At 42.0% G+C, this 17,924-nt stretch overlaps 1 protein-coding gene across 2 annotated transcripts in view; it reads left to right on the top strand.

Moving 5' to 3' along the window:
• The window catches only part of Bloc1s5 (biogenesis of lysosomal organelles complex 1 subunit 5), a 62,241-nt gene that overhangs the window by 36,223 nt on the left and 8,094 nt on the right, over positions 1-17,924 (top strand). The window contains exon 5 of one of the 2 annotated variants that reach the window (XM_048422681.3): positions 4,399-5,760. The exons of the other annotated variant lie outside the window; for it this stretch is intronic. Coding sequence (XP_048278638.1) covers positions 4,399-4,578 — 180 coding nt within the window. The 3' untranslated portion in view covers positions 4,579-5,760. Of the gene's footprint in view, positions 1-4,398; positions 5,761-17,924 lie in introns of those variants that run through there. 2 annotated transcript variants of the gene reach the window in all.

Here is a 17,924-nt window from a genome sequence, read left to right as displayed (position 1 = left end):
TATTTACCATAGCAGAAGATGGAGAGGTAAATACTGTGCCATGTTCTACTCCAGATTCCCTGGGGTCCTGTGTTGGAGTGTTTTCTCCCCTCTGCCCCTGTGCTAATACTGTTTCCTCCTACCCCATTGTTGAGCCCTTTCCTCTTCTGGTGCTGTCTCAGACACCAGATAATGTGTGAATGTTGGATGCTTATGCCCAGTGTCTTCTGAAAGTGGCAGTATTTTTAGCTAGACCTTATAGCTTTTTTGTTCTCTAGCTTGCAAGTGTGCACTTACAGCATTGTCAGCACGTGAGCATATAGCTAACATATTTAAAGCAGGAGATTAGGCAAGGGTAAAGTGGAGTGACTTCAGGAACTCCTTGGTAGGAAAATCACAGAAGATCTTCATTTGGGTTGGGAACTGTCAGTTTTCGATTTAATGGTCACTGGGCCTTGAGTTCAAGGAATGATTTGCCGAACAGCAGAATGCTACTTGGGTCTGTGTGCGTCTTTAGTCACAGTATTCTGCACTACAAACTAGAGATCCTTGGGGCTGGAGAAGTGGTTCGGGATTGGAGAGGCTACTACTTTTGGACTAGGGAGGGTGCTCAGTGGTTCGGAGCCCCCCACCTCAGAGGACCGGAGTTTAAGTCCCAGCACTCACTTCAGGCAGCTCAGACCTGCTTGTCACTTCAGCTCCAGGAATCCAGCCCCTTTCTGTCTCCAAGGGAACCCCATCCACTCAGACACACATACATATAAATACAAGTAAATAAAAAATCGAACAGACAGAACACATACTGTTCTTACGGAGGAGCAGAGTTCCGTTCCCATCGAGACACAGTGCTGCCCACAGCCTCCTCTACCTGCAGTTCCACTGACTGCACATGCGCACACCCTCTTTGCTTTTAAGAGTAGAAATGCTGATCTTTGTTCTTTGATGCTGGCCTTCCTAAGAATCTTTTCTAACAGCCATTCACTTTTCTAACAGTGAATCTGTCAGGTGGAATGAATTGAACACAAAGGTGGGAGGACTGTGGTTTTGCCCGAGACACCTGTGTTTTCAGAATGATTACAAAACCCTATTGCTGAAAATTGAAAACTATGTTATTAAAATTAAGAAACAAACTTTTAGCTGGCTGGGGGGTAAACATTGGTGTGGTATGCTTTTTAGAAGCTTACTGTGACTTATATAATAATATTTACCTTTTATTAAGTTCCTCAGGCACTGGGCTAGGAACTTGACAGACATTGCCTCCAGTATTCATAAACTTTATTTATGAACACAAAGTATAATTTTCTTCAGTTCTTTGGGCCAAAGAAACTTTTTGTCTTGATGTTGGTGGTGGGGGATCCTAAATTCGAAATGAGGTCTGTATTTCTCTCTGTTGAGCTGCACTGACTCGGATGTTGTCTGGCAGGAGGGCAGCCCAGGCCCTTATGGAACACATCAAAAGGTCAGCTAAGCCAGTGATGGCTTTTCAGTTACAAAGAAAGGAGAAAACTGACATCTGAGTGTGTATGTTACTATTCCCTGTATTTATTAAAAAGAATAATTTGGGCTGACAGAGGGGCACTAAACAAACAAACAAACAAACAAATAAATAAATAAAATTGAGCGAGCTGCCATTTTCATAAAGTGTTCATGTTTTCTCTTCTTAGTATTTGGTGTTCCCTTTAGACTGTCACGGTTTTTGTGGTTTTGTTTTCTTTTTACAAAAATTCCTTCAAGCTAATATCATAAACTCCTCCTGTTTTGTTCAGTTTTTGGAGAATTCCAACCTGTAACATTAACAGCTTAAAACAATAATGTATTAAAAATGGTTGTTTAAATTATTTCTCAAATCACTTGGAGTAGCGCCCTTGTGTGCCCTCCCTTCCACTCTCTGCCCATTCACATCCTCGTGCTCTGAGCAGTGTATGTTTAGGGGAATACGGAGCTAAACCACATCTTCAGACTCATTTAATTCCCACTTAAGACTTCAGGTTCTTGACAGCATTGGACAACTTGGCAGAAAACCTATAGCCAGAACCTTTTTCCCCTTGAAAAGAAAGGGTTAGCAGCCTGTGTAAAACTGCCTTTCCAGAGACCTGCTATGCAGCCCTTGGTAGGAAAGGCATGGTTCTCTGTGACCATGACTCAGGAGTCCAGCTATTAGATAAGGGACAGTGGAGGGACAAAGGTCTTTCCTTAAGCCTTCGTTTATTTGTCTGAAAATGAGATAGTATGGTTTACAAGAGGCACTTTTAGAAGTGGGAAAATTTTGCCAAGCAACTAGTTCTGGAGTACATTTCATAGGCACTGAGAATGTACTGGCCTTTGCAGAGGCCCCAGAACGTATAAACTGTCAGAAACAGTCACCATTCTCCCAGCAATGGTGCTGTTCAAGGTCAAAGTCTATTCTCTGACCCCCTTTTTTTTCAATTTTTAAAATTTTAAATTAAAATATAATTACATAATTTCCTACTTTCGTTTTCCTACCTCCAGTCCTTTCTAGGTACCCCCTCATTCCCTCTTAATTTCATGGCTTCTTTTTCTGATATATACATGTAAGTAAATAAATAAATACAACCTGCTGGATCTATTTAGTGTTATTAGTTTCAGGGCTGACTGCTTGGTATTGAACAACCAATTAGGGAGCTCATCCCTGGAAAGTCTAATTCTCCTACTCTCAGCTTTCATTAGTGCCTATAGTTCTTTGTCTAGGGCCGAGGCACCATGGCTTTTTTTCCCCTTCCATGTTAACATGCCATCTGGTATTATTTTGTTTGGGTCTTGGTTTAGTAGCCATATTATTGAGATTTCATGTGTGTAGTTTCCTTGTTGTTTCTAGGAGATACAGTTTCACAGCAGACTTTCTGGTCCTCTGGCTCTTAACAATCTTCCCACCTCCTCTTCTAAGATGTTCTCTGAGTCTTAGGGTAGAGGTAGTACTGTAGATGTGTTAGTTGGGCTTGGGCACCCTGTGGTCAATTGTGGTCTGCATTTTGACCAGTGGTATTCTGTAATAGTTCTCATCTGCTGCAAAGAGAGCTTCTTTGGTCAGGAGTAAGAGCTGCACTTGCCTGAGGGTATAACGATACATGAGACTGCTGTTGGTTACAGCCAAGATGTGAATGCCACTATTGCACCTTAGGGCTGTCTTCCACGTTAATCATTGATGTGATCCATAGGCATCAGATGCTTTCCTCTTTGGACAGCTTACATAGTACCTCAGGGAGACCCAGTTCAAGTCTCCCAAGTCCTGTCTGACATATGCACCATCTTCAGCAATTCAGATTTACCTTCAAGCTCTGGGAAGCAACTATGGACAACAGCAGTAGCCTGTATTATTTGGGGAGTCTCTTGGGCCCTTTGGAATTGGTATACAGGAATTTAGAAGGACTTCACATGTTCTGTCTAGGTTCTGGTGGTTGGTTTCATAGAACTTAGACGGAGTCCAAATCCTTTTTTTTCTTTTTACAATATTCTATTTGTATTTTATGATACTCAAAAGAAAGCAAACCTTTGTAGGTGTAGAAATGTTGAACAGCATCCTGAAAACAACCAAGATATTTGACATGAGTTGGTGATCACTTTAAAACTAGACTGAACCATGAGATGTCTTGAAATCTCCTACAGTAACTGCTAATATGTGATTCTTTTTAATGTATCAGAAAATGTAAGACAGAAATTTTAACTTCTTGCAGTGACATTTCAATATGTATTTTTTAAGACCTGATTAAAACTATATGTAGTTGCCGGACATGGCGGCGCACAACTTTAATCCCAGCACTTGGAGACAGGCAGGTGAGTCTCTGAGTTTGAGGCCAGCCTGGTTTACAAAGTGAACTCTGGAACAACCGGAGCTGTTACACAAAGAAACTGCCTCAAAAAGCCAAAAAAGAAAGCAAAACCAAAAAAAAAAGAAAAAACCCTATCTATAGTTAATGAGAACCTTGAGAGAAATAAAAGGGTGAAGATGACGTGAAATTTTGTCTTTTAATGATGCTAGAAGCCCTGGTGACACCAGCCCAGGGGTCTCTAGGCTCTGGGTTCAGATCACTGGCACCATAAAGACACTGAGCATTTTAGAAATTGTAGAAATGTGAGTGTCCATGTTCACTTATAGTAAGGAAAGTTTCAAATATTTCTAATATCATACATTCATTCATTCACTTATTTACTTATAAGGCAAGGTCACTTTGTACTCCAGGCTGGTCTTGAACTCAAAGTGACCCTCCAGCCTTAGCCTCCCAAGTGTTGGGGTTACAGACCTCATGCATCATGTTCTTAATGGATATTGAAACAGTCATGCACTTTTAGCACTGTGACTATCTGCTGGTTTTTATAATAACTGTCAGGTGACAGCATTCTGTTGTGCCATCTGCATATGTGCAAAAGATACTATGTGGCTTTCATGCTGTCTTTTCTCAGGTGATTCATGACCACTTGACAGCTAGTGAGAAGCAGCGTCTGCTCCAGTGGGAGGAGTTCGTGAAAGAACAGCCACAGCGCCGAGCTGAAGTGGACGATGAGCACAGAAGAGCCATGGAAAGGCTCAGGGAGCAGTATGCCGCAATGGAGAAGGACCTAGCGAAGTTTTCTACCTTTTAAGACTTTGATCTACAGGGACAAATGAATGAGAAGGCACTGGCTTCCCCCAAATTTTTCTACCAACCACAGAGCCTCTTCTACAAGCTTAGAAAAATACTCAGTGGCACTACTAGGTCTGAAGAGAGAAACTTCTGGAGCCAGATAAATGTCCAGTGGAAGGAGAGTGCTTGCGTGTCTGAATGTGATCATCTGAAGAAGAGTGAAAACCGGACAGATGTGTTACTAATTGGATTTGGTCTTTTCGGTGATTAGCTTAGATTGCTGTGTGCACAGTTCTTCAAGAGTCTCCTTTATTGTCACCAAGGGTAAAGGGTTTATCATTGTGGATTAAATGGCAGGTGTGACAGCTGCCTGTCACAGCATCCTTGGGGAAGGGTTAGAGCAGCTCCTCTTGTGACAGAGATGCCATAGTGGGCTTTGAACAGCTTACTTGGAGACACCAGATTTTGCAAAACAACACAATACTGTGTGTTTTGCTGGGTGACAAGACACATGCCTTGTAGAATTTAATATTTTCATCTTCTAAACTATTCTTAGGAGAAATATACCACCAAAATGTATTTTGACATTTGGCCTCTCCAAGGATCATCATCCTGCCCATAGTACCCCCCACTCCCCTTTTGTGTCCATTTTGCTTTGGGCGGGCTCTTTAAGGAACAGCATCTGTGCATGATTCAGCTGCTCAGTGGGTAGTCAGCAGAGTCTGCGTGGTGTCCCTCCAGAACCATATAAGACTGGCTCTGGGCAGACCAGAAATGTCAATCCACACAGCAAATGATCTGTGTTAGAAGTAAATCCCCTTTATTAATGTCCGTTCTCTAGCAGGTGTGTCCCAATGGAACACCACTGTCCATCACCACTGTGATCCTTACACACTTGCACTTAATCTAATCGAAGAACCATGTTGAGTTCCATTTGCTGTAAATTAAACAGACATGCATGCAGCCATTTGAGGAGATGCATAGCCAGTGGATTTGAGGTGCGGGTGAGTCTTTCTAGTATTTTCTGTTGCTCTTCAGTCAAGAAAGGTAAGAAAGAAAATACCTCACTCTCATGATATCTCAGTGTTTTCACTGCAGAAAATTGACAATGCTTGCCTGTGTAAATGTATGGCCGACTGTGAAAGCTTCATTCTTGGCTCATGCTGAAATGTGATTAAAGCTAATAGAAGAGATGAAATAAGTATTTGAGACTTCTTTCAGTAACACTGAACTTCTGCCAACTTTCTCTGTCTGCTACTGTGGGCCTGACAGGCTCATCAATCATCCTCTGGTCCCTGGGCTGAAAGAGCACTTGCTGACACAGAAGCATGCTAGAATTTTCTTAATTCTCTTTTGGTGGATGGAAAAAAACATTTCCAAAAATAGCCAACACGTGAAAAGGGAAGGGAGGGGGCCACAAGTAAAAACCCCCTTTGTATCATAGGCACTCTGGAATGTCGTTAGTGACCGCCACACCATTAATAGCGGCTATCACATCAGAACTGTGTGCCGGTGGGCGTGTGTACTGTGCTCACTGGACACATAGCACAGCAAAGGTTTCTGGTGCTTTGTGTGCATCGCAAACTAATAATAAGTACTTTATTTCCTAATTTGTACACAGCACACATCTTTCTAGGGAGAGCGGACCAGGACAGTGTCTAAGCACTTGTTCCTGCACTCAGGTTTCTCCAGCACTGTTAAGGGTCAGTTGGTTTGCCTTCCTGTTGTTGTGTTCAGTGGTGAACACTTCTCCTTTTCTTCCTTTCCGAATCAACTTTGTTACATATTTTTATTTAAAGAATTCAATTGCATAATTTACATTTGTGCTATCTTGAACAGAGATACTGTGGTTATGTGTGGCTCATAGGATTCTAACAATCAAATGAAACAATATGTTATAGTTTTAAACCATTAGGAAATGTTGATTTGAGTGTAAGTTTTGGTTGTAATTAATTTCTCCTTGACATGTGACATTTTCTTTTTCATTCTGAACTTACGGATTTTAAATTCTGTTTTTATTATTGATTCCTCCTATAGTTGAAGTCTAATCAGAGAATAGGTATATATACAATTGAATTGTTGAGATTTGTTAGGGTCTGCGTTAGTGAAGATACGGTCTGTTTCACAACTGTTCATAGTGATGGAAAATGTGCACCTGTAGCCGGGTGTTCCTTAGGCCAGGCCTGTTGTGTACAGGACTTCTGTCCATTTCCTTCTACATGACCCTTCAGATTCTGCAATATGTTAGAATTTCCGTTCCTGTTGGGTTTACTATTTTGTCCCTAAAACTAACTATTAATTTTTGTTTTATGTGTTTTGGGGCTTTGTTGCTAAGTACATTCAGCCCCAACTAGATGTGGTTCAAAAACTAACTGGAGTTTTTTCCTGGTTATTTTTAACTAGAAAGTGTAATCCATTTATACTTCTTAAAACTACTAATATATTAGGATTTACTTATATCATTTTAAACTTTAGCATTTATCTCTTGGGAGAGGACAAACCACCACACATGTAGAGGTCAAAGGATAACTTATGGGAGTCAGTTCTCCCTTCTGCTGTATGGATTCTGACAACCAAACTCAGTCTTACATTTTATTTTCGTGTTTTGTCCCCTCTTCCTGCTTTTTCACACCCTCCATTTTTCTTGCCTTGTTTTGGACAGACTGTTTCCCATGGAATTCTCTTGTACTAGCTTCGAAGTTGAGTGCTCAGTTTTTGTCTTTCATGCTCACCTGCATTAGTAGTTAAAACCTAAATTTTCTGTCCTTCCCCCATTCAACATGAAAGCTCTTTTAGAATGTCTGATTTCCTCCTCAACTTGGAAATCTAGAATTTTAGTTTCATCTTGTTTGACTCCCCGCTCAGTTCTGCGCACTGTGTGCTCAGACACCGCAGTTTATGTGGAAAGCTGTCAGGGTGCAGTTGCAGGGTGGCAGTTATTTTCTTCCTCCCTGTCTTTTCTTGTTGCTTCTGAAATGACACCTGTCCATGTGATCAGCACACCTTGGTCCTCCCTGGGTGACTTTCAAGATTCCCCTCTTTGGTGAGAGTTAAACATTCTACTTTCCCAGCACCGCCGACTTCTCTCTTGCAACACTGCAAGTCCCAGACCACATCCCCTTTACCCCTGTGTATAAAACAAGTTGTAAGTTCTCACCTGTCCTATGAAGGAGCGAGATCTGATGTCTCTCAGTGCCAGTTGATTGGTACCTGGGGATCCCAGGCGTAGAGGAAAGAGTTGAGCCTGCAATACCCACTGTGGCCCGCAGCTGCCCTTCTAAGCCCTGGTGTGAAGATTTGATCTTTTTGTAGCAAAAGGAAAGAGAAAGAAAAAGACTGAAGTCTGTGTAGGAAGAGACAGAGGCACCAGAACATGTGCTCCTGTTTTGCTCTTTCTAACCCAGTGAGCATAGGGAAAAGGTCACGTGAGGGTATAGCAAGAAGCGAGAGAGAGACCTCATCCATCGCAAGTGACTCGACCTTTGATACCATGGCTGCTAGGTCTGAGTAGGGTAGTTTCCTTTGGTTGAGCCACCCACCCTATGACAACCAAAGTAGACTGTAGACTGCCACCATCCATGCCTTTTATTCTTGTCACTCATGTAGACACGGCTGCTTGAAACCCAGATCCTTCTAGCCAGAAGGAAAGGAACACCTCCAGGACAGCTCTCAGTCCAGAGCTCAGTTACCCTGTAGACTTGTGTTGTCTCCCAGATCAGCGTCAGTCGTTTTCATTGACTTCCCATGAACTCAGCTGTGAATAAAGAATTAAATCATTTCTTGTAGAGTATTTTCAGGGTATTCCTAGCCAGAGATCTCTATGTATGGAAACGGCTAAGGAAGTATGTGACGATTTTGCCACATTAAAATTTCCTACAAAAAGAATACATTTGTTTCTTTTGATATCTGTGCCAAAGAGTTTCTATTATTTTGCTTCTTATTCATGAACAGATTTGATTGTATCTATTTCTACTGTATTTTTTTTGCTATTCATAAGTTAATGAAAGTCAAAATGAGTACAATAGTCTTATTCTAAGTCTCCATAATGGGTTGGTGAAATGGCTCTGCAGCAGGATGCCAGGGCTGCTGACCTGAGTTCAGTCCCCAGGAACCACATGGTAGAGGGAGAGAACCAGCTCCTGCAAGTTGTCCTCTGACCTGCACACAAACACATGTACACAATATATGTATGCATATACAAAATGGGTCATATGGTTTTTAAAGCCATTTCTTAAACCTGCAAAACTTACCTAAATACATAATCTTAGATGCCTTCTATTTTTAGGGTTTTATTGTGATTGGTGAAAAGGCCCAGGCTACTACCATAGACATGGAGTTCTATATCTAAATTTAACTGGAAAATACTTCAAATATTTGTTCATCCAGAATATATGAACCTTTGTTTTATTTGCTTAATTTGAGGGTTTTGTTTTGCTTTTGAAATGAGGGCTCCTGGAACTCCTTGTGCAGCCAAGGGTAGCCTTGAACCTATGGCCCTCTTGTCCTCACCTCCCAGATGCCAGGGCTACAGATATATACCACCATGCTCCGTTTATGTGGAGCCCAGGGCTTTATTCATGCTAGGGAAGCAATGTACTGACTGAACTCCAACCTCAGTCCCTGAAGCTGTCCTTCCTAACATGGATTTTCTAGTAGTTTAATCTTTAGCCTTTTTGTTCTAGCTGCGGTCTGTTTCTGTGATGAAACACTTCAAAAAAAAAAAAACAAAACAAAACAAAACGGCTCAGGGAGAAAGGGTTTACTTCAGCTCACAGTTCCAGGCGACAGCCCATCATTTGGAGGAGTCACATCACGTCCACAAGAGCAGAGAGAGAGGAATGTAGCCACACTGCCTGCTTGATTTCCTCATTCATGTAAGTCAGAGCCCAGCTACACAACCTCACAGACACACTCGGGCAGACCTGGTCTAGACTGTTCCACCGTGAACCTCTCCGTCAATTCTGGTTGTGGCAAGATAACATTTAAAACTAAGCATACCTTACAGAGATTGTACAGCTGTCTCATGCATGTTGGCAGTTGATTGACCATTGACAATGTAGCTCAAGGTCTGGAGGGGAAGAGGGTGGAAGAGGTACCACGCTCTGGCTGTCGTTCCTCATCCTAGGGCTCATGCTGCCGACAGCGCTTCTCCAGGACTGCTCTGATGATAGGAAAGCCAAACTCAGGTGCTTACACTTGTGCTCCTTTAACAGGAGGGAAAGCTTAGGTTTTCAGGTGTGATACTTTTCACGGGGCAGTAAGTCCATAGGAACGCTGTGTACTAACATTCTGTCCTTACCAAAACCCAAGGTTCAGGCAGTCTATGAAATAGTCAAAACCAGCTCACGGTAAGGAAACAGTAATTGATTTGTATTACAGCTTAGATGACTTCTCGGTGCCTTATATGTAATTTGATCCCATTCTATCCTCATAACCAGGAAGTACTCACTTGATCTCTTAAAGAAAAAAAAAACTGAACTGCTCTGAGCTAAGAACAAATAATATTTCAGGTAGCCTTTAAAGTTCTGTAAGTTTTATAAAGATCTGTTTTATGGGTAGATCCCAATTTTTCTTCATAATTTACATAGCTTAATACAGTATTGTGAAGTTTGTTTTTCTAAAACATTCTAGAGTATTAAAGATGGTTACTATCATTCGACCATTCACTGGGTCGTGAGGCTGGAGTTCAGCATGGGATGTCACAGAAAATGAAAAATATGTTAGTAAGCCCAGTTCGGTCATCCTACAGTGTCCGTGCATACATCAGAACCTGTCTGACGGTGTGTATAGCCTTGGTTACGAGACAGTTGTTAAAGACCTGTACATGATTTAGTCACCAAGCACAGGCAGTCCCTTGATCAGATGGCACCACGTTCACTGACAGGAGGAGGAGAGTGTGAGGGATTCTGTACTGGGATGCACGGTGCTTATGGACACCAGGTCCCTCTTCAGCCAACAAGAACAGTGTCGTCCATTCCATTTTTAAATAGAAGGGAAAGGGGCCCAAGAGATGGCTCAGTAGCAGGTCAAGGAGCTTGTCACCACACCTGACCACCTAAGATCAATGCCTGGGACCCACGTGATGAAGGAGAGAACTCAGCTGTCACAAGTTGTCCTCTGACCGCCACATACACGCTGCAGCACACGCACACCTGCACCAAGTAAATAAACAAAAATGTAAAACAAAAAAAAAAAATGAAGAGAGCGTGGCTATGTGCTTTGCATCTCTCCTTGCTGCCATCCTCTCCTGCTTAAATTTAACAAAAAAGCATTCAGTGAGATCAGGCACGCATGGTTGTCAACCACCAGAGCAAATGTTATCACCATGTAGAACTGAAATTTCACCATAAAGGAAGTCAGTGTGTTTGGCCAGCTAGACTGGGCTTCAGTTTGCTCCCCATATGGACCCCACTCATGGTGAACTTGCTCACACTGCTAACATTAACTTCGCTTTTGTTTTCGTTGAGATGCTAGATAATCTAACCTAGGACCTCACACAGGCTAGGCAAGTTCTCTACCGCTGAGCTATATTCCCAGCTCCCAACATTAAATTCTTGAGAAAATAGTCCACAAATGGTAAGATTTAATCATTTTTCCTGAAAGTGGAATTTGTAGGGACTTTGAAAAGAAATCATGAAATTCATACTTTAAAAAGTTGATGTCATCAGAAGTACCTGTGCAGCTTTTTCAGAGGTGTGTACTAAAGGAAAGGATCATGTAGTTACAGTGAGATCATTGTTATAAAATTTAAAAATTATTGATGCAAAAAGATTTTGTTTAAAAAGTTTTCTGTTACATAATTATTTTTGAGATTATAATTATATCATTTCTCCCTTCCCTTCCTCCCATGTATCCATTCTTACTCTCAAATTGATGATGCCTTTATCTTTAATTTTTGGGGTGTGTATATGTGTGCATGTCTCTCTCTGTGTGTGTATTTAAATATAAATACAACCTGCTCAGTCTGCATTACATTACTCGTATATGTGTTTTCAGGGCTGACCATTTGGTGTTGGATAGCCAGTTGGTGTGCTCTTCCCTGGGAAGACTTTTCTCTCATTCTCAACCTTTCTTTGTTGCCTGGAGTTTTTTTTATAGGGTTGGGGCTTTGTGGTCATGTCATTCCCTACAACCCTCTTGACATGTCTATTGGTGTTGTTTATGGATGTTTAGTTTTATTTTGGGCAAAGTCTAGTGTGTCACAATTTGTCCTGGAACTTGCTACATAGCTAAGGATGACCATGAATGTCTGATCCTTTGCCTCTACCCTCCAAATACCAGAGCTGTGGGTGTGTACGACATGCTTAGCCTCTTCCACTCGAATCTAAAATTTATACAAAGACCAGCAGGTGTCACTGTAATAAAAGATTTATTTCCCTCCTCTTCTATTGACAAAAGTGTATAAGAAATAATTCATATAGGTGAATAAAGAGAAAAGTATAGGAACTGATGTGTAATGTAGATGGTTAGGAGTGTTTTTTAAAAGTATATTTTTTCCTAATTATTTTCATATATTTTATTATGTAGTTGATGTCAGAGTTTTGTTAGAGAAAATGTAAAGGTTAAAAAACTGTTAATTTTCTGGACTTTATATTAAATTTAATAAAGTTCACACACTGCAAGGTTCCAGTTTGTGTAACCAAAACTGAATCAAGAACATTATCCATAATGACTTTCACAGACTCTGAGAAACTTTTAATGTTTTCTTTCAAATTAAGGAAGAATTACAATGTCTGAAGCATCATTGAGAGACATAAAAATATAATTGGCAGGGGCTGGAGAGATGGCTCAGTGGTTAAGAGCATTGCCTGCTCTTCCAAAGGTCCTGAGTTCAATTCCCAGCAACCACATGGTGGCTCACAACCATCTGAAAGGAGATCTGATGCCCTCTTCTGGCCTGCAGGCAGACACACAGACAGAATATTGTATACATAATAAATAAATAAATAAATAAATAAATAAAAATAAAAAAATATAATTGGCAGAATATAAAGGAATTAGAAAGCTAGTTGCTAGTGTTTTATTACTCTCTAATATGGAAGCCAAGGTAGAATTTGACCCATGGTATTCACTGGAGCATGTCAGGATTAAGTTCAAGAAAAAAAATCTAGGCAATAGCTGAATTTTGTAATTAAGGAATTTGTAATTGAATTAAACCCATATCATAATAAAATAGAAAACAAAAAGTAGTTAGCATTCCAATGACCAGGATCGAATGTAGTACATGATTAAAATAAGCAAATACCATGTAGGGACTATGCTTGTGAACTGTGATTAGGAAATCATTTGCACTAAAGGTAAGATTTGAATGCATGAGGATCTGGGTAATGAAGAGATGGCTGTGAAATTCAGTAAGCACTTATGGATTGCCTGTATTCTAGGTATTTTCTTAACTCCTAGAGAAAGGTGATTAAATGTGGCTACCAAAGTTTTTTTCCTTCTCTCCTGGCGATTTGCAGGGCCGCATGACCTTTGACTTTTTGGAGACTCTGTACTAGCTCTGGCTTGAGGGGATAACCTAGTTAGAACCTGGTTCTCTTTGTTGTGGTAATTTCACTTGTATTTAAGGTCTTAGCAGTGGGCCTATAGCCTGCCTCCCCTAGCTGATCCTGCCCGAGGTGCCGAGGTGCCGGGAAGGCTTTAATCTTCTTTTCCTGTTTTTGGATGGGAGGAGGCCTTGTATTTTTGGTCTTTTTGCCCACTGGTATAAATATCTGACTGGAGTTTAATAAAGTTGCCATTTACTCTTGTAGATGAGCCAGGTCTCTTTGTGTGTGTGTCTTCTTTTTTAACCCTCAGGACAATTGTCCCTTCTCGTGGGCCCGAGTTCAGGAAGCGCGCAGCCTGGGTCGGGCGTGGGTATCCATTGGGAAGTGCAGACTCTTACAATTAAATATTGGTTTCTGTATACAGAGAGAGAGAGAGGGAGGGAGGGGGTGAAGGAGAGAGAGAGAGAGACTGAGACTGACTGGAAATATCCCTGGAAAAGTCAAACAATGTACAAACTTCCTTGATGCTGATAAATGGTAGATCAGACGGGAAAGGGGAGAAGCCCTTATGTAGAGTCAGAAGCCTTTTTGCTGCGTGTTCACCTCTAAATATGCACATGGACTTTAAGCAGTGCCCTAGGCATCATTTCCAACCCCAGTAATCTGTGCTTATCCTGATAGTATGCAGTGTGACTCATAAGTATCTCAGGAAGGTTACTCTGTGGACTCAGATGCATGACTGATGGAGGGAACTGCTTGCCTATGGGCAGATTATTTTAAGATGTGACTGGAGTAGCGATTCCTGATCTAGACAGATGCAGCCTCGGGAGCAGTGTGCACGTACCGCGTGTGCTAATAACGGACATCTGTGTTTGCTACATGTGCTTATTGTTGTGCATGTATCCAGATCTGACCTCATGGACGGCCTAGTTCACTTTTGCTGTCCTCAGACGTGGCGCTGCAGATAGGAACAGCTCCAGGCCCACTTCAGCAGCACTCGAGGAGTCTGGCTTGGTTTCTCCTTCTTCCCACATCTAACCATGTGTTAGCTGAGTTGGTCCTGGCTTCATAACCTCCACTTTACCAACTCCCCTCCCCCAATGCTAAGGTATCCCCTCTCCATTCTTACAGAACAGCATATATCTTGTAAAGGGTACCATTTGCTCTCCGAAAACACTCCGGTGGCTTATCCCACAGTGTGAAACCCAGACTCTGAAGTCCCGGCTGTCTCCTCTCACCTCAAGCCCTCAGTTTCATCTAGCCATGCTGGCTTTTTCTGGCCTCCCAACATTCTTGTTTGCTCTCAGACAGCCCTTGCCTCCCAGGTGCTAGCAGCAATCCGTCTCCCAGTCTCATTGGCTCTCTCTACAAATGCTCCCTCCCCACAGAGGCCTTCTCAGCGCCCCCCCCCAGTCCTGGTTTTATTTAATGTTTTGGCGACTAAAATATAAGCTGTATGAGAAGCTTGTTGGTCTGACCCACTCTGTATTCTCAATGCCTGGGCTGTAGTACTTACTGGGTGGATGGGTGGATGCGTGCGTGCGTGTCAGGTATGCGGGGGCATGGGTGAGTGGCTAGGTGGATTGGTGGGTGATGGCTGAGTGTGTAGGTAGGTGAATAGATGGGTGTGTAAAGGGATGGGGAGACCATACTGTAACCCAGTGTTCCTCTCTCCTAGACAACTTCACCGCTGCTCTTTTTAAGAGTAATACAAAAGAAATTAAGCATTTCTCAATCTTCTGACTCCATTTGGTAATGGATTTTTAAAAGCATTGAGAGATCATACATTATAACATTTAAAGATAAACTGGTGAGTGGCAGTTTTAGCCATAGATTCTTAAAAACAGCCCTATCCTTAGTGAGACAGATAAACCACTTGCTCAACAAGACTAACCGCTGCTGGAGGGAAAACAACTTCCCCATAGCAACTGTGTGTTGAGGCCGAACAGAACTATACTGATTTTGTTAAAAACTAGTCTTTAGGAAGAATTCAGTCCTTTTCATTTCTTGACAAAACATAGCTCATGGCTCTTGTTAGGAGAATATTTGACTATCATAACTGAGTTAAGACATAGCTGTCAGGAAACCATGAGAGGTGATGAAGCAGAGTGAGTGTTCATATCCCAGCTCTGCTCCTTGGTGGGGTGATCACAGACCAATCACGTAACCTCTCTGTGCCTCAGTTTCCTCACCTGTACACTTGAGTTGGCATAAGTATCAAGAACGGTCATCATAAATTTGAAGATGAGATGAGTTAACACGTTTAGGAGGAACTGACAACATAGGTGTGAGAGTTGTTTGCTCAGTAACGATTTTGTCATCATTGTCCTAGGTTCCCGGCGCCCATTTGGGAACTACCTTGCAATAACTATTGAAAGGTTGCTCAGTCGCAGCCATCAGAAGTTGGAGCCTGTTGCAGGTCCCCTTGGAGCACTTAGTGGATTAGACTGATTTTCTGTGCTCTTAAAATACACATGAAAGCCAAAGAAAGGCGAGTTTTCTAACTCCTTCGATGGCACACCCACACAGCTGGCCCTACAAATGATGTCACACTCCAGGAAGATCAGCTAATATATTCCATAGGATCAAAGGTATTTCTAAGAACAAAATGTGTTTTGCTTCTACTTCCCAAGCTGGCTTTTGATTCAGACCCAAATGAGAGAGATGTTTGGCCTTTCAAATAAGTCTCTGTTGAAGCCATTTTGATAACACTTCATTTACCAAATGTTTTTTTATGATCACATTTAGTAATTTTGGTGGAATTTCTCATCCCTAAAACAAGTTGTGCTCACACACTTTCAGAATAATGAGGTTGGTATGTGGTCAGGTTGTCTGGGGCTGTCTTATCTGCAGACCAGATCCCCAAGTCTGAGTCCAGCGTGGTGACTTACTCCTTGCTCCTGGCTTTGCTTTGTTCCAGTGTACTTGGTGTGTCTGGCTGAAACACACCACCTCCCCCGTTCGGAACAATGCTGCACACATCACTTCCTAAAGTAATGGAATTGGAAGGCAACTATCTACTCACCAAACAGGCTGAAACAACAGTTCTTGATTTCTCCTCAAATACTTTAACTTCCCCAGGAATCCGGAAAAAATAATTCCATGGGGCAGTGTTATGAATGAAGGCATAGCATTCCAGTCCCCTGACCAGGATCCAACGACCAGAGCTCCAGTCACTACCCACTTGGCATGATGGAGAGAGGGCTGTGGTTGTGCTGGTAGCTGCATTTGGGATTCCGTAAGATGAGGGTCTGGGGACCATCCAGAGATGACTTACAGCTTATTGCATTGGATTGGATTTATTCATAACAGTGCTTTCTTTTTCTTTGTTCTAAAGAGAATTCAGGACTTCAGTTTCAAATGCTCCAGATTTAAAAAATAACAATTAAATGCTTTTCAACAGGGAATAGATATCTCTTTCAGTCAGACAAGTTTTGTAGCAGCATGAGAGGTTCTTCATCTCTTGGCTTCATCTTGAATTCCAACTAAAAAGTATCCCTGTTTTTTTGTTTGTTTGTTTGTTTGGGTTTTTTTGTTCTTTTATTTATTTCAAGACAACATTTCTCTGTGTAGCCCCTTGTTATCCTGGTACTTACTCTGTAGACCATGCTGGCCTGGAACTCAGAGATCCACCTGCTTCTGCCTCCCAAGTCCTGGGATTAAAGGTGTGTGCCATCTTGAGAACCATCTTCTTTATGATCTTTCACAATCTGATTTAAAGCGAATCCTATCAATTTGATGGCATTTGGAATCACCACGGGGTGGGGGGGGATCTCTGGACATATCTGTGAGGGTTTCTGAATTGAGTTCACTGAGGTGGAAACATACACCCTAAATGTGGGTGAAACCATTCCAATGGGTGGATAATTGGATAAAAAAGAAAACAAACTGAGAAGCCCTCTCTCCCTCCCTCCCTCCCTCCCTCCCTCCCTCCCTCCTTCCCTCCCTCTTTCCTTGTTGGAATATGTGTGGTCTTGTTGGAGGAATGGTGTCATTGTGGATGTGGGCTTTGAAGTCTCATAGATGCTCAAGACTTGCCAATGTCCCAGACCACTTCCTGTTGCCTACACGTTAAGATGTAGCCAGCACCATGTCTGCCTGCAAGCTACCATTCCCACCATGATTATAGTGGGCTGAACCTCTGAAAATATAGGCCACCCCAATTAAATGTTTTTTCTTTATAAAAGTTGCTGTTGTCTTGGTGTCTCTTCACAGCAATAGAAACCCTAACTAACACAATGGGAACCCTGTCATAACCCTCATCTGATGTTGACAAATGAGCTTCAAAGAAGGGTCAAATAGATCAGCTAGGACTCCAAGCCCTAGGGCTCCTTCCTCAGGACTCCCTGCTGCACCCATGGAAATGGGGCAGCAAAGGCTGGAGCTGAGAAGCTTCCCAAGGAGCAGTGTCCAAGTGCAATGTGTGGTGATCCTCTGAACAGTCACCTATAGTCAACTATACTCCCAGTCAGTACAATACAGTGGGTCTAGCATAGAGTTACACTTATCCAGTTCAAAGAACTGCCTTTCACACCCAGATTTGAGCTTTCCTGCCTCTTGCAGTAAAATAAGTTTAAGAAATGATGACCAACAGGGTAGCACTCTTTTTGGCTAAAATCAGTACTTACTTGGAAGAACTCTGGAGAAACCAAAGTGGATCACCAATTTTGTTTTTGGAAACCTTGTAAGGCAAACTCTGAGCATCAGGTTGGGTGTTCCACTTGCCAATAATCCTAATCCCAATATTTAGCCGATAAGGTGGCATTGCTATGGTCAGCCTGAGCTATATCATGAGACTGGCTCGGAATACAGTGTAACCAGAGAGAAAGGACATAACAGATCTACAACATTATTGTTATTTGCACAGAAATAATTT

The sequence above is a fragment of the Myodes glareolus genome, chromosome 14 (assembly GCF_982192425.1).
Source record: "Myodes glareolus chromosome 14, mMyoGla1.1, whole genome shotgun sequence".
NCBI lineage: Eukaryota > Metazoa > Chordata > Mammalia > Rodentia > Cricetidae > Myodes > Myodes glareolus.
The sequence above is the reverse complement of the archived record's forward strand: the minus strand, read 5'-3'. Positions and strand labels throughout refer to the sequence as shown.